This window comes from Streptopelia decaocto (assembly GCF_964273445.1).
Source record: "Streptopelia decaocto genome assembly, chromosome: 18".
Lineage (NCBI taxonomy): Eukaryota > Metazoa > Chordata > Aves > Columbiformes > Columbidae > Streptopelia > Streptopelia decaocto.
This window is the reverse complement of record NC_138673.1, coordinates 6,114,327-6,131,759: the sequence shown is the minus strand read 5'-3', so window position 1 is coordinate 6,131,759 and position 17,433 is coordinate 6,114,327. Positions and strand designations below refer to the sequence as shown.

Below are 17,433 nucleotides of genomic sequence, written 5' to 3'. Positions count from 1 at the left end.
TTCAGATCTTGGTCGAGTCAGTGGAAAGGCTTCCAGTGACCTAAATCACAGGGATTTTCAAAAAATAAAAAGAATAAACAATGGTGAGAGCTGGGCACCAGGTCACCGGGTTTGCTCGAAAACCTGGTTTGCAGCATCATCATCATTGCTCGTTACGCAGCAACTACACAGAGCAACCCTCATCACAACCCCTCTGCGGTGGATGCTGCATTAGTAGCTCATGAGAAGAGGTCTCTGCCCCAGCCGTCCATCCCTCTCTGCCTGTCCTTCCCCCCAAATCCACATTTTCAAGCTGAGAAGCAGAAGGAGCTCAGCCCTCGAAGACTCCGACTGCCTCACAGCCCCAGATCCTTGAGAGTGAACCGAGCACCACCAATGCACCCCCAAAACGCCTCCTCCCAAAAGTCAGCCCATCAAAAACGACAACAATCAGGATTTGTTCAGTGGGGTATCCCACATTCACTACCTAGAGGCAAGAAATAATACCATCTCATTAAAAATGTGCTTCGAGTCTATTATAGTATCTAGGACAAAATGTTCCCTATTTTGACACTAAGATATATTTTATCAGAGCAAGCTTTTCAGAAACACTCACTCACAAAGACTTATCTGACTGTAACAGGTTCCCTGCTTTCCCCAGAACTTTAAAATTGATTTATAGCGCTTTTTTTCCTCCCCCCTTAGTCAGATGATGGGATGCCCCACGGTCAGATTTGTCATTTGGGCAGCTGGTGTGACACATCCCAGCTCCCTCACACCCTGTACGGCCAACCCGCGGGGAAGGAGAGGAAGGTCCAAAGCGTTGTTGAGAAAAACCAGCGACTGAAGCCGGAGGGAACTTGGGAGCACTCACAGTACTTCACAGGCACTGAGATCGTGGTTTTTTGGGGGGGGGTGTTTGATAGAAACACCTTCTAAAATTAGCACCTGCCTTTCTGCCAGCTCCAATGGGTGCTGGTGCAATGATAAGGGTTTGACAGGGCTGAGAGGGGACAACATTTTGGCACGGATCTGCTGCCCAACGCACGGCCGCTTCTGTCCCATGGGGATCTCCTGGCTGCGTGTCACCCGCTGTGACCGCACAGAGCCCAGACAAAGAGGGTCCTTGTCCCCAAGAGTCATACCCCCAGCTCCCATGGAGGGGACACATTTATCTCAGAAAAAGCACCTTATCTCACGGTTGAGAGTCAGTCACAAGAGCTTCCTATAAAGGAACGCAAACACATATGAAACTGTTCAGATTTCTCAGCGGGACTGCTCCAAAGATAGTCCCGAGTCACATAAACCAGCCGGGCAGCAATGGGTAACTGGAATTGTGCCTCACAAGGGGGTGAAGGGGCCAGGGACATGGCCCAGGCAACACATCTACTTGCTAGAAAGTTAACAGGACCAGAAAATGGGAAGAAAAAAATAATAAAAAAAAATCAAGAGGGAAACCACGAGACTCTGGACCAGCTGTTTGCCCGCAGACAGACTGATACTGAGCAGATCTATGGGGCAGGAAAGCAAAGATCTGAGCAACTTTTCCCCAGGTGGTAGAACTGGTTACTCTGAACAGCAGAGTGCCTTGAAGGCTCCTTGGGAGAAAAACCAAGTTTGTAGCCAGGTCTGTTTGCAGTTTGCATGGAAAACTTGCTGTTTTTCAAAGCCCTAGATACCCCAGAGCCTTGAAAATGCCCAGCGTTTCAGTCTTTTTATCACCATCTATCAGTAGAAAAGGTTAAAAGCTAATTTGCTGGATACAGAGCAGTGCTCCTCAGCTGCCTTTCTGTTTGCTCACAGCAACTTTCCGTGGTGTTGCTTCTCAGCTAATGCCCAGCTCAAACAGACTTTCAAGGGGAAAGGTCTCGGGATCCGTACAAATAATTCCCCGCTCACGCACACTCATTTCTACAAGCCCCGGTCAACACCAGCCAAACTTCACCAAGTGATTGTGTGTCAAAAAGAACAAGATGAAAAGCAAAGCTGCCAACTGTCAGTATTTCTGAGCTGGGAAGAAAGGAGCCGATTCTCAAAAGCTGCTGGCTCAAATTGCCTCAGCGCTTTTACAGATCTGCTTTAAACATCAAACTTTTTGAAAGTTGAGTGGGAACCTCCTTGAGTGGGCTGTGCATGCTGCAAACCCCAGAGCTATCAGCGCAAAGCAACGAAGGGAAGGACAAAAATGCACCCGGCAGGGTTCCTCGCTGCAGACAATGCAAAGCACCTCCCGGGGGTTATTTTCCCATCTCCAACACCATGACCACCCTGTAGCTCCTCAGCCACTTCCCCACAATTACGCCACGAAAGCTAGACCCGCAAAAACCGAGCGCGCCCCCTCTTTGCTAGCAGGCTTTTGAAGATGGGATGTATTTTGCTCCTAGATTACCTTTTTCCCCACCGCGAGCAGGCAAGCCCCCCAGGAGAAACCTGCCCATCCTCACCTGCCGCAGGTGCCTCAGCAGCTCGGTGGCCTCCTCCTGCTTCCCCTGCTTCACCAGCACCAGCATGTCCTGGATCATGCAGATCCGCCGGTGGTAAGGGGGCAAGCTGCTGCCACCACCCTTCCCAAACTTCTCGCCGGACTTCACCACGAGGGAGGTGAGGAAGTCCCCCCTTTCCCTGGGGGGTACTTTTTTGCGGTGGTGGGCCGGGGGGCTCTCCGCAGCACTGCCCGGCTGGCAACCCTTGGTCTGCTTGGTGCCCATGGTGTGTGGCCCCCGCTCCCGCAGCTCTGGGGCTGCATGCAAGGGAAGGGGGTTTGGGGATGGAAGCCACGGGAGGGGAGCACAAGGGGGCTGCGGCGTGCACAAGGGGATGGACGGGATGCACAAAGGGTTTGGGAGTGCACGGGGGGATGCACAAAGGGGTGGGGAAGATGCGAGAGAGGGTTAGGGGTGCACAGGAGGCTGGGGGGATGCACAAAGGGATGGACGGGGGGTTGGGAGGATGCACAAGGGGTTCAGAGGGTGCGGGATGGGGCTCGGTGCCCCCGGCAGCCTAGCAGGGGCATCGGTGCGCGGCGGCGGGGCTGCTCCGCTCCCGCAGGCGGAGGAGGGGACAGCAGCGCCCGGCGGAGAGGAGCCGCGCCGGGGCCCCGCCGCCCCGCTCCATCGCTGCGGGGAACCGAGAAGCCGGGATCCGAGAAGCTTCTTCTCCCGGCTCCGGGCGGCGGCAGCGATGAGAACGGCCGGTGCTCAGCGCTGCAAAGCGGCGGCGGCTCCCCGCAACCCCCGAGCCGCCCTCGCTGCCTCCTCCTCCTCCTCCCGGCGCCGAGGGGGCTCCCTCGGGGCGGGGCGGGGGCGGCCACGATTTGGGGGCAACTGTTGCGCGGCGGGAGCTCCCCGGGGAGGCGGCGCGGCTGGGCTGGGCTCGCCCAGCTGGGGGTGCATGCAACGGGGAGGGCTGGGGGCGGGCACCGGGCATCAAGGCAGGGCTTGCGGAGGAAGCTGGAGCCGGACGGGGCTCTTCCTTCCTCCACCGCCTCCTTTCGCCCCACAGAGCTGGGGATTGCACTGGGGGGAGCCGCATCTGGAGGGGCTTGTACCGGGGGGGTTGCATGCAGGGGAGCTGCACCGGGCTTGTATAGCGGGGACTGCACCGGGGCGGCAGGCTGGGGCATCCCCGCCGGTGGTTCCCGGGGAGGAGCACGGAGGGGTTTCCCGCTGGGTTCTCACCCCAAGGGACCTACGAGCGCTTCGCCGCGCCCGTCCCCCGCAGGGATGTGCAGTGGGCTGGGGAGGTCCCCGCACCCGGCCCCGCCTGTCCCCGCGGGTGCTGCGCTGAGCCCGTCCCCGGGATAAAGCACCGGACGGGGGGTCCTGCGAAACTCGCAGCTCCGGCTCTGGCTGCGGTTCCATAACAAACCCTGACTGCTCCTGCACCTCCTGGCTTCCTCCCTCACCTTCACCCCCCTGCGGCGCCCATCTGGAAATCAGTGTTTGTGCCCTGCCATCCCCTGCCTCAGCCAAAGCCTTCCATCCCCTTCCATCCCCACCCAAGCCCTTGCAGCTGCCCCTCACGCACGCTGCTCCTTCCAGCAGCTCTCCATCCAATATTCAATCACTCCTTATCTTCCAGGCGCTCTGCTGGCAGGGCTTAGGGCATGGATTGAAGCTCTTGAATAAAGATCGTGAAGAACAACTCTCTTCTAAACAGGGACCACTCATCTGCTGCAGGAGACTGGTTGCTCAAGAGATGCCTGAGAGGAATAAGCTTTAGACTGATGAGGCCCCAGCCCCTTTCCCAGTGCCAGGGGCTGTTTTCCAACACAGACATGCAGCAAACTCTGTGCATCCACCCCCACACCTCTGCTGGGCCAGGGCAGAAGAAGACCCAGCGCAGCCATCGCGCTGTGCAGTGCCCGGCCTGGGGGAGCCATCTCCTGCAGGAAGATGCTCTGGGGGCATTTTGCAACTGTGCTAGAAATAAGCCTGAAGCAACACAGGAGAACTTTTTGCCTCCTCTGCATCCCATGCAACTGCACATCCACAAACGCACAAATATTGTGTTGTGTCAATGAATAAACGGCAGCTCTCCTGGATAGCCAAATGGATGGAGGCCCACGTAGTTGTTTCTAAAACTCCAAAAGCCAACCGCTGTAATGCATTTTTACACATGGACCACAAGAACAGCGCAGAGCACCACTGACATCAGTACGGTTTGGCTCTGGTTTACCACGAGCTTGTGTGAACCAGAGACAGAGCCGGGCTGAGCCACAGTAACCACAGCCCCGAGTAAATAAATAAAACCCAACCTTTGCACTTATGACACCTCTGTCATCAGGGCAGAGAGTTTATCTGCTGCTCCTGATCAGGCTTATTTATAGCACACAGGACAAAGCCAGCAAATAAAACCCATAATAATAAAGAGCGTGGTGTGTACTCCTGTTACAACAACGCAAAGCAATTGCCAAGTGCTGCTGGGTCGGGTTTACACTCCTTGTGAGCGGATGCAACGGCACCGTGACCACTCAGGGCAGCACAAGAATCACCTCCAGGCTCAGCGCTGGTGGCTCAATGGTACAAGACCTGCAGATCCCCCAGGAATGCTCCATCTTGGGGTGCTACTCATTTCTACACCCACAAAAGGGTCTCATCTGCCTACAGACCCAAGCCCAGGGCAGCACTCAGCTTTCACACACACACAATTTTCCATACAGGCTCAAAACACCCGTGTGCAAACCAAGCCCACCCAGTGCTGAAAAATCTGGCCGCAGCACTTGTGTGCTGAGCGGCAGGTCTGTCCCGCAGCTCTCCGACCCATGAAATGTTCTGCTAAACTCTTTAGCAGATCCACAGCCAATATGCATTTTTTTCCCCTAGTGCAGATGTGTGCAAACTGCAAATTAGTAGATGTTTGTCTAAGGGAGTTTGCTTTCCCTCCGCTCAGTTCATACTCCTTATGATTTCTAATAGTAAGGGTATGTTAGAAACATCAACTATTTTAGAAAGAAATAACTTGAGATCACAAGACCATAGAAAAAAGCCTTTCTCCTCTCCCACAAAACTCAGATTTAAGAACATTCTGGCTTCTACATGAAAACGAAACTAAAGCTTCCCGATGCATTATGCAGAAGCCAGGGAATACCTATGCCATGAGTCAATAACCTTATGGAATAAACTGGCGTGGAGGAAATTCAGCATCAAATACCTGAAATCAGAGATATGCAGCCACATTCCCTGACACCCCAGGTGAGGTCCCACCACCAAACTGCTTTGCACGTGCCTGTGCATTTACATTTGGTTTCAGCTTAGTCACAGATAAAACTGACTCTTGCTTTGGAGGGCAGCGCAGGACTTGCTGATTTTTCTTGATAAGGATGGAGTGATTAGGATTAATTTTAAATGTCAGCATCAGATTCAGGTTAGTGCTACTCACTGTGTTGAAAGGACTAAGCTGACTATACTTTCAAGATGGCATTTAAAGGAATTCCAGAGTTAATGTGATTTTTGTCTCTTCCTTAAAAAACACAACAAAAAACCAAACAAAGAACCAGCCTTACCATAAGACATCACCAAATCCAGCAAGAGGAGACAATTTCTGAGGAAGAAGGCCAAATTGAAAAATATGATTTTAAAAGAACAAAAGGCTATCCATATCCTAAGCATGATTCAATTCGGCTTTGACAAGGCACAGCAGAGAGACAGGGTTGAAGGGCCTTATGAAATGCTGCAAGATGTAATTGCAGATGAACTAAACTCCAGGATAAATGGGGCAATATAATGATGAGACATATTACATATACTGAGAGATGGTTTTAAGGAGAAATGAAAGAATTTCACATAGAAACACTTACGTTTCCTCTGGGCAATGGACAAAATCTTCTCATTTTCACCTTTGAATTAATTTGCTGCATTTAGCCCAAGCTAGAAAATGCAAGTGAAAAGGATTTTTAAAAAATATCCATGTCTTCACCCCCCAAAGCAAGAGAGAACACAACCTGAGCAGCCAGAGAAATATCAGTGCAATATAGATGGAAGCACCATCCTCTTGTTTTAATTATTAATATACTACACCTTATTACTTTTATTACACTAGAATAACTGTACCTTTACAAGCATTTTCAGAGGAAAACAACTACATTTTAATCAAACCCTAGCGCCCTTCCTAGCAGTTCTGCTGCAACAGAAGGAAATTGGGATTTTTCTTGTAACACCCTTCGCCAAACCATTTCACCTCCAAATGCCCCGTTTCCTTGGCAAAGCCAGACTCGCCAGGGGGCCACCAAAATGTGGGGCCACCCCATTGCCCCACCAGCAGCCGGGGACCAACCTGCTCCCCGCCATGCTTGGGTACCCAATGTGCATGGGAATTGCTGTCAAGTGATGCTTCTATAATCTCACATTTTTCCAGATTCAGGTGCTTTCCCCCTCCAGCACCACCTCTCTCTCCTCCCAGATTTCCCATGCAAAATATGTCCAAGCTCAAACCCTTAACCCTGAGAGAATATAAAAATACTTAAGCTGCCGGAAGCAATACATCTTCCCTTCACGTGATGGCTTCAGCTTTTTTTCCACTCAACAATCTGGATGCCGTGTTTATAGAACCAGAAGACTGTTTACACACTGTCCCAAAGTTGTTTAGCAAGAGGTTAAGGCTGCCAAATATTTTTCTGGAGTCATCTTGAAAACTACCCCCTGTGCTTTCCTTCCAGCAGGATTAAAAAGGCCTGGACAGTTTTCTGCAACTTTGGTCTGGAGGGAAAAGTTATTGAGATGCTTTAGCAGTTAAAAAAGAACTATCAATGAGCATTTTCATGGACAATTATCCTTTTGTGCTGCTAGGAAAACAGCCAATTCATATATGGGATTGGAAGTCAAATCTCTGTCAAATCTCAAATTTTTCCCTGGATATTTCTCCTGGAGTCACATCCCCTCCCAGGCTCCGGTACCCGACCCGTGATGGGATGTGAACACCCAGCAGTGCTGGAGGGGTTAATCCATCACCAGCCGTGCGGTGCTGGGTGCATTCACAGCCATGGAGGGGGTGAAGCAGCCAAAACCAAAGGGAAAGGTGAGACCCCTGTTGGGACCAGCCCTGTGTCGGGGTGATGCTTTGCCAGGATCACCCCCAGCCCTCCCAGAGGAGCCGGTCACTCTGCACCGTTTCTACGGCGAAGGAAAAGCAAGCGCAGCGCCTGGTCGGAGCCCAGAGCCACGAGTCGGTTTGACTCACGCTCCTGATGCTTTCCAAATGTTTCCCAGCATCCAGCCGTGACGCGAAGACGAATGTTTTGGAGGGGCCGACCCCATCCGTCCCTGCCACAGCCCATCTCTGGCCACGTTTGACCTTGGGAAGAGCGGTCATCTGTCATGATGGGAGTTTATTAAGTCTGTTTTGCATGTGTCGATGTCACTGGATTAAGCACTTGGGTTATTTGCTCTAGTTTCTGCTCGGGATTAGAGCCCGTTTGGTGGAGCTGGCCTGGAGCGATGGATGTGCTGCTGCGAGCACCAGGCTGAGGTGGCTTCTGGGGACAACGTGGGGACACAAACCAGGCCCACTGGCCCATTTCACACCACAGGCACTTCCCAACCATTACCAATTTGAATCGGTGGCTTCAAAACGGAAAGGTTTCTCATACCACAAGCACCAACACCCCCAGCCACGCGTGTCCCTGAGCTCCTCAACCCAACGCTCCTGCTCCCTCCCTGCATCAGCTGCTGCTCCAGGACGTGGAGTTCAGCACCCAAGATCAAGTTGCTGCCGTTTGGCAGCTTCAGCCTCATCAAATCTCAGTGTCAGATGCAGAAGAGCGATGCCGGCGATACCTTTACCAACGTGCACAATAAACTGCCAGCCGAGCCCGTGGTGCCTTTAGAGAAAGAACAAAATAACCCCCATCCACCCAAGCTAATCGGGCTGAGTAGGAGGAGCTGAACTCGGTGGTTGTTTATCAGAAGCAAACTGGTTCAAATCCTATTTGTGCAAAGCTGCTTAAACCCTCTTGTACGGAGTCTTTTCGGTTTGCCCGGTGCAGGGCTTGGACGTGTTTGCTGATAAGGGTCAGGGAAAAGCAACTTTTCAGCTCGGGTTTGATCAGCCTCAGCACCTGAGGGTTGTACTTCATGTGGGTTAGAAATGTGAAGCTCTCCAGGGTTAAAATAATAAATAAATGAAAACAATCTAGGCTCAGTTACCTGCTGCTCAATAGAGCCTGAAAGGACAATAAGTGCAGATGGGAGGGGGAGGGCAACAAATAAATCCTCATAATTTCATCTTGCTTTTGGATTCATTGACTGGGTGCGTCCTTGACGAGCTGTGCTGTCATCAGGGGCTTTATCTGGGGTGAAGGAACTGTTTTCAGGGATCCAAAATAGCAGAAAATTTAGGCTTAAGCTCTCAGTGATGAGAAGCAAACCCCATCCTGCACCGCAGAACAGCCTGGTCTTAGTTTAATTGCAAAATTAAGTTTTATCCTCCTCATTTTAACTTTGTTAAAGCGGAAAGAAATTATATTCTGTTTAGAGGAAAGAGCGGTACAGCATGTTTGCCCAAGCAGGAAACCGCAGCAAGGTCTGGACCTTCCCAAAGTGATGCTATGATCTGGCTCAGGCAACTTCTCTATTGATAAAACCAAAAAGACCCTTCTTTTGAGAAGGAATAAGTGAAGTCTTTTGTGTTTGCAGTTCAAACCTCTCAAGCGTGGGGTAGAACTGACCTAAATCCAAGACTTCCTGGGCACAGACGAGCTTAAACCACAGGATTCTTTCCAACCTGGAGTAAAAAGTTGCTATTTCAAAATAACAATTAAAAAAAAAAAAAAAAAAAAATCAAAGTTTTAATTCACTTGGGCAAGGAAAACTTTCTGATTTCAGAAACGCTAATTTTCTTATGGGTTTACTGGGATGAAGCGACTGGAAGCAAGGCAGCTGGCATCAACATGACACCGTGTGTCTGTTTAATAATGCATCTCCTCCTGCCTTCATCCTCCCTGCCAGGAGGGTCCCTGGCCCGGGATGAACCCAGGACAACGTTTATTTCCATGCTGACCTAACAGGTACCTCCCTGGCGATGCAGAATTTGATGGGAAGCCTCATCCACAGGATAAAGTAGACCATAAAAAAACCCCAACAAAAGAAAACCCTGCATTATGCAGCACACCAGCAGCAAGATTCAATTTTGTTTCATGGAAATAATCATACGTTCTGGGGTCATTTCAGCAAAACACAGTGATGCGAGTCAGGCTGACCTGATCCAGCGTGACATACTCGGCGCTGGTGGAAAACACGGGGAATTTCAACGGGGAATTTGCCGAGCGATCCCGAGCGCTCGCGGGGTCACGGCCCCTCCGTCCCCTCCCACCGCAGCGGGGAAGCAGAGCGGGCAAAGGCTTTGCGAAACCAAGCCTGATTTTAGATCATATCAAAGGATTAATTCAGGGATTAAAATCCCGACGCTCCCTCCGCCTGCTCCGCCAGCGCATCCCCAGGTAAGCAGCCCAAATTCCCAGCCAGGTTGCCCAAGATCCCCGGTCTATGCACCTGTGAGCACGGCTCAGATTTTAACCCTGCTGGCAAATGCTCCCCGTGTTCTTCCAGTCACCCCGAAGGGTCAGAAAAGTTGGCAAAATTGAGGATTTTCCCTTTTCCAACCCAGCAGAAAAGCCCAGACCCACGTGCCTGATCACCAGCGCTCACTCAGCTCTGGGTTTGTTCATCCCCCATTCCCCATGAGGCAATTAATTAACTGGCGCTATATGAGGGGCCTGTGAAGTCTTTTGCATAAAATATTTGTTTCCTGGGAAGAGGGGGAAGGGAGATGCAGCTTCAAACATTCCTTGGGATGCCTAAATAATCCAACCCAGATGGAAAATGTGTTCATAAAAGGAAGATGTTAAATACAAAACAACTGTGGGGGACTGCAGAAGAGCAAAAATGGAAGGGAAACAGCCGGGGCAGCACAATTCTCAGCCTTCACGATGCAGGTGAAATCCCAAATCTGCTCTTCTCAATGCTATTTATTTTTCTCTCAATAGCACAAACAGGATTATTTTTCTCATCACGACAGGCGGAGGTAGGACAAGAAAATAACAGCACAAACCATCTGATGAAGGTAAACAGAAGGAAAGAAACTGCAGCTTTCTTAAGGAAAAAGAAAATGGGGCTGGAGGAAGAGGATGCGGGCGAACAGCCCTCCCTGCTTCGCAGGTGGGAGCATCAAAAATATAGGGCATTTTAGAAAGAAAAGATGAGTTGTGCAGATGAGCCACAACCCAAAATCTAGACCTAAAATCGGGGGGAAACTTAGAAATAGTGTTGAGAAGTTTGGATGTGCTTTCCCTTTACCGTGGGGCTCCTTTCGTGGCATTGCTCAGCATCTCAGTGATGCTGCCTGCAAGAGCAAAATGACATGAAAGTACCATAGGATCAGCAGAGCGACATTTTAAAATGCAGTCATTAGACTTGATCTCAGAGCAATTAAAAACAATAGCCACCATCACTTAGCAAAATTAACATTAAAACCTATCACAGAAATCACCCAGAGGCGGATCAGACCTTCATCCACCCTGTGCAGAGACCCAGCGCAGCGGCCACGCTCCAAACCGCACCAGGGGCAGGAGCTTCTCTGCAGAGCCAACATGCTGCCGTGTCTAAAGTGGCATTTTTAGGACTGTGTCATCAGCACAGCGATAACAGCGATCGCTTCACAGCCCTTCAACAACCCAGAGCCTCTGCTATTACCATCAAGGGGACACGAGCAGCCTGGTTGCTCAGAAGCTCTTGTCATGGGACAATCAGTTCAGGCACTCAGTGATTTTTTTTCAGTCGGTCAGCATTACAAATTAACCCAAAATCCCCCAAAAGATTCAGCAAAGAACAGATGAAGCTCATCCAAGTGCCAGATGGTAGCAGTCCGGCCCAAACTCAAAGGCCTCTTCCCTGCTTAGTCTTCTCAGCCCTAATCTAGATAAAAGCCCTTGCTTCTTGAGCAAAGAGCTTATTTTCCATGGTAAGAAGATGAGTGTTAAATCTTGGAGAGCCAAGGGAGTATTGCTATTTAGAGGCAAGGATGAGACATCCCAAGACCCAACTGTCTCAGATCTTGCACTAAATGTTCCCCGTCTCTTCTTTGTTGACTTGGGATATTACAACCCCATCAGGGAAGAAGAGCCAAAGCTCTTCAGAGGAACTTCAGTTGATTGTGACCACGGCTCAGACCCCTGAAATACCAGTTTTGCCAATGTGTGTTCACATTTTAGACATTTTAGACCCCAGTTCGTAAGACTATACAAGCTCCTAAATGCTAGGCTAAGCCCACCTGTACCAAATTCCTGGGGAAAAGCCAAGCGTGGGTCTCTTTGAGTCATTCTGAAGGCTTATTGCAGGGGATGGAGTCTGGATTTCCATATGGCGCCTTCAGAAGGAAACCTGTGCTTGGACACGTTACCCCAGGGGCACATCTGGCTTTGGGATGTCAACCCATGGATGGGCAACAGACACCCCAGGGTTTCCCCGTGCTGCTGTATGGGAATACTCTGGCCATAAATAGGAGGAAAAACTGAAAGCACAGGGAGACCTGTACTCCCAGGTATCTTTTAGTCCTCACTTGTGCTATCAAGGTGGCTGTCAATAGAAACAGCCACATTTCTGCTGCGAGGACGGGACCAAAGCAGCTGCCTGGCAGCTGCAGATAAGGGATGAGCAGAAGGAGGTGATGGGGGGGATCCCAGGGGGGTGAGAGGGAAAGTTACGGGCCTGAAAGTCTTAAAAGGCAGAAGAAGAAAGAGAAATCAAATTAAAGTTAAATGCTGCGACTCTCCCCTCCCGCTACAACTTTCGGCGTTGAAATAATCCAGGAGCGCTTTGAATTCCTGCAGAGAAGGCTCTGAACATCTGATTTAGGATTCGAGCGGCGGCGCAGGGCGGTGAGCACCGGCAGCAGTAACCCGGGGCACGGCGGGGAGCCCAGGGCCTGCCTTTCCCCCTGGCCACCCCAGGGAGGCTCACGAACCTCGCCACCCCCACAAAATCCTTCCGAAACACAACCTCCCACTTAACGAACATCGATGCAGAGACACGAGACGGCCGCCTACAGCCTCACACCGACGCTCTTCCCTGCTGAGCGCATCGATCCTGTCCCAGCCTGGGGCTCTTTCTACCTCCTCAACCATCGGGGCAGAAAGGTTTTATCTCTGTTTTGCAGCTGAGGACTCGAAGCACGATCAGGCTGGAGCAGAAGCACAAGGTGCTGTCCAGAAGCCAAGGTCAGGGTGTCTCTCAGATTCACCCAAGCTCATATTTTTGCCACAAGAGGAGAGCTGATTTCTTTTTCTTTTCCAATTTAAACCCCTCAACTGCAGAGGCACAACTATGCTTCTAATTCAAGCCTGCGTTCTCTGAACGCACCCCTAGCTCTGTAAAACATTTACCGACCAGGAACAGCAGTCTTCAATTCTTCCTGAACAGCGGTTAGTCTCGCCACAATTTTTATTGTGCATCATTAATTTTAATAGAAATACACACAAACCCAATCCCTCGGCACCAAGGCGTCAAGACAGGCGAGGTTTGTACAAAGCGAGAGGTGTTACTGGTCACAGCAAATAGTTGTGGTGGGTGAGGGAGAGCCCAATGGAGCTACTGCCATCCGCCGAGGGCACGGAGCTGCCCGCGACTTAGAAATTGTCCTAATCAGGCCCTACACCACAGCAGGGTTTCCCGACTTGGGTGCTCCGTATCAACGTTTGTCAAAGCTATGACAGTCCCCAAAAAGTCCCCAAACTGCAAAAATGAAACCAATGAACCTGCCCACTCCCATCCGACACGCTGCACTTCCCAGCCCCTCTCTCCATCCATCCCCACACAGCAGAGGACCCCACGCTCCAGCAGCCCCCCAGCATTAACACCACTCCTGGATAAGCAAGGCGAGAAACCCCAAACACAGACCCCAAAAACCAACCCAGAGACATCAAAGAGATTTCTGGCTTCAATTATCTTTCTGGCGTTGCTGAGTGGGTTCTTCTCTGTTGTATCTTTGGAGGCAAATGAATCAATCGCTTTGGTTTCTCTTTAAGTCAGTCTCAAAAACGCCCTCCCTCCGTTTATAGATGTCCATGCTGGCACGACACAGATCGCCCTTCCCACATGGAACAGGTTAGCGATTCACTCTCTGGTTTCAGCACCTCAATACATGTTACTAAGAAGCCCCAGGAGAGACAGACCCACCGGAGAGACCTCCCCAGCGGGGTGCTGACCGCTCTCCTGGGCTGTCCCACACAGACACAGCAGATCCTGGACACATCGTGCTTCCAACAACGTGAACATCTGCAAGCAGCTCTCAGGAAATTCGGCCAGAAATAGCAGACACATTGTGCAAGAGTCATGAGCTTTTTGGCCTCCTAACATCACACCATGGGACTCACATGGAGAACTCCCAGAGCAGCTCCCACTGCATTTACCAGCCTCCTTCACACCACAGCAGAGCTGCGTCAGCACTAAAAGCTCCTCCAGGCCACGCCTGTAGACAAATTGAGATGCTCTTTGCTTCTGAAGATGCTCTGAGAGATGCTCTTGCTGGAAAACACGTTACTGTCTTGCCCAAAGCACAGCAGCAAACAAAAGGAGGTGTGAGCGCAGATGGGTCTCACCAGCACCCAAGGTGGCTCTAAAGTCACTGAGGTTTCTGAAGTCACCTGCTACTCAAAGCAAGTTATAAACCCCGTTATAACAGGTTATAAACCTGGTTATAACAGTTTATAAACCTGGAAGGATTCAACACTACCAAAAAAGTTGGTTTTGGCAAGTTTCTGTTGCCCATGACCTTAAACACCAGCCTTGTTCACACACAGCAGCTCATGCCCTTAAGCAAAACTCCAAACCTGTTCCATCCCTGTCAGCCCCCAAGGGCTAATGCTCTCCCCACCTGGGGAAAGACCACTCAGCTCTAATCTGACAGTTAAGATACTCACCGAGCAGCCAGCTCAGCACCAGGAGGCCTCAAAGGACTTAAGGCTTGCAAGAGTTTAATGGAGAAGCCAGCAGCAGATGGCAGGTAATGGGAAAAGCCCCTCACCCTCGGTTTCAGGGCTGCGAGCACCTTCCTGCATGGCATGTTCCTTCTCCTGGGGAGCATCACCACGTCCTCTCCATCCCATCCATCCAGAAATGGTAGCCTGGACTTCATCATTGGGCAGCCATGAACTTTAGCTCAAATTTAGCTCCATTTGCTGCTGCGATGCTGTGAATTACTCAGGGGAAGATCTGGATGCTGCAGTAGTTGGCACGTCAACCCTGCTCACACTTAGCCCTCCAGTTTTCAGCGGATCTGCTTAGATCCCAATTCTCAAAGACAGGGAAGTGCTTCTCTAAGTATTTTGGCTTTGTCAGGGCGACCGTTCCAGGGGACCATTATCTGCCCCAGTACATTCAGACACTCCCACCAAGCAAAAGCAGGCAAGCCCCGGCAGCGCTGGGCTCCAGCAAGCCCTGGACACCGAGGGAGTCCTTCCTCCAGCCTGTCAGCTCAAACACAGCAGCTTTCAAGCTGCTCTAATTGACACTGGGGTCCGTGTTGGCCTCCAGCTGTGCCCCGGCTTTGAGAAGGTGACGGCTGCCTTGTGCGCCAGGGTCCGGGCTTCCCCCCGCGCCACAGCCACTTGTTTGTTTTACGCATGTACAGTCATGCCCGGGCAACCGCTTGGCAGAGGGAGCTTTTCTGCTGAAAAACCGCTTTGTATGGGTCTACATCCCTTCTGCACACAAAACACTGGGGAGACAGGAACCCCCGCAGAAGGGCTGCCGTGACACCAGGCTCCAGCGATGCGGGAGCATCCTTGTGCAAGCAGCGTGCCCAGGGCAGGAGAACTCCTGCAATGAAGGTTTCCTGTATTCCTACAAACCATTTTATTCACGCACAATGGAATGTCATAAATAATTACTCCCGGAGCAGCGTGGTTTGCCAGGAGTTTGCCTCTCTTGCTAACAGTCAGCAGGTACCGTGCTCGCAGCATATTCGTTCATGCAAGACCCAAAGTGGTGGGCGAAATGGGAAGAGTTCCCCCATCCACCACGGCTGGCAAACGTGGAGACTGTGACTTTATTTAAAATAAGAGACAGGGAAAACTGAAATCCTCCAAAGAACAGCTGGGTACCTAATTCCTGTGTCTTTCAGAGCAAACTTAAGCACAGGAGCTGGGTCCTGGTCAAGAGAGACTGATGTCTTGCTACCAGCAAGAGTCTGAGCCATCTTCCTGGCAACATCGCCTCTCCCTCCTGGTATCAGTGTTGACATTAATTTCTAATTAAGCCAGACAACCACCAATATCAGACCCAGGGGGGCCTGAAGTTTATGACTATCACAATGGAGAAAGGAAAATCCTCTCAATACCTTCTTTAATCGATAGCAGGAACAGGCTCGCCTAATTGCTTTGACCTTTGCCCAGTAAGCCTTCTGCTCACCAGGCTGGGCTTCAGTGGGGGAGAGCCACAAGCCCAATTTATTCCTTACAAATTTCCTGCTGTTCCCTTTCCCTGTCTGGGAGCAAGACCCAGGAAAAAGGAATTAATTCTCCAGACTTTCCCCAAGCAACTGCAAATGTGGAAGGACCTGTGGGAACTGAACCAAGCCAAGATATCGGGCTGTCTCTGCAGCACCGAACATATTGAGGAGCTGCTTCTCTGCAGCAAGCACCAGCAGCTTTAAGCCAGGAGCAGCTTTAAGCCAGTCTAAGAGCTCTACAAAGCAGCCCTGGGGATCCTACAGGGCCCCTGTTGCACGGCCTTGTCTGGAAGCTACAGATAAAAGTCAACCCTGCTGAAAAATCCCCATCTTCACCCCTACAGCTGAGCTCACTGCACAAACCCCAAAGGAGCCCATGAACTAAGACACCACTTGGGAACACCAGGGCAAAGGACTGGAGAACCACTGCTCTTGAAACAATTTTCCACCCCTTCCTAAATGAATCCTCGCCTATTTTAGGGGGTCCACAACATCCGACAAGGATATCAGGGGAAGGAGGGACCTTTGCCCTACTGCTCCTCACACTCCTTCAGGAGCTGCAGACCCTGACTGCTCACCAAGTGATGCTGCCACCTGCCTTTGGGGTCACAGACACCCCAGGAGTGCTCAGGGTCCACATGATGGAGCTTTTCACTAAGAAAAGGGCCCTTAGAGCTCCAAGCAGAGCCACAAGCTCCTGCTGCTGACCCAAGTCCCCAAAAGGGCTCTGGCTGAGCTCTGCTCCGAGCAGGTAGGGTGGCAGCACGGACAGACAGACAGACAGACATCCCTCAGCAGCCTGCGTGCCCTGAACGGGACCCAGGACACCTTTTACCTACTGCTTATTTATTGAGTAGCTTTGCCAGCGTTGATTTTCCCCTTCTTGCCCTTTCCCCACAGGATCAGAGGCAGAAAGCGGGTCCGTGTGTCCGACACCCCCCCCGCAGGACAGACATCCCCAGCCTCGCACAGGTGCCGCCTCTGCCCAGTCCTGGGCTCCGCTCCCCGCCTAGCAAAACCAGGTCCAGGCTGAGCTCCTGCCGCCATCTAGTGGTGCCCACGGGGAGAGCGGGGCCACCCAAAAGCAGCAGCATCTCCTCGCCTTGTTCAGGGCCTCCAGCCCACCCTGCGAACCCCCCCCGAGGGTGCAGCCCCCCTCCCGTTCCCCAGCTGACCGTTTTCTGTTTCTCTCAGTGCTCCAAATTATTCCCTTGCAGGAGGTTCAGATTTCTTTTCCTGACCCAGATCAGCTCTTGGTTTCTCTTTGTTTCTAGGCTCTCTCAGGTCTCCTGTACTAGCTCTGATCTGAGTCAGGATTGCCTTGGAAATATTCATTTTCAAGCTGTTCGGTCCCTCCTCGAGCCATAAGGAGCACAAACACATTTGCAGGAGGGTGATGCTCAAAGGTTTGGTGTGAGTTCAGCTGCTCCCGTGGCTCTGAGCCCTGTAGCGAGCCCTTAGCCCACTGACCACAGTCCCCCAAACCCCTCTGAGATTCCTGAAGCCCAGTTCTGC

General features: G+C 51.4%; 1 protein-coding gene across 1 annotated transcript in view; it reads right to left on the bottom strand.

The window, feature by feature from the left end:
- LRRC75A (leucine rich repeat containing 75A) overlaps positions 1-3,255 on the bottom strand; it is a 65,515-nt gene extending 62,260 nt beyond the window's left edge. Inside the window, exon 1 of the mRNA XM_082068636.1 lies at positions 2,424-3,255. Coding sequence (XP_081924762.1) covers positions 2,424-2,687 — 264 coding nt within the window. The 5' untranslated portion in view covers positions 2,688-3,255. The remainder of the gene's footprint in view (positions 1-2,423) is intronic.
- Between the last annotated feature and the right edge of the window lie 14,178 nt (positions 3,256-17,433).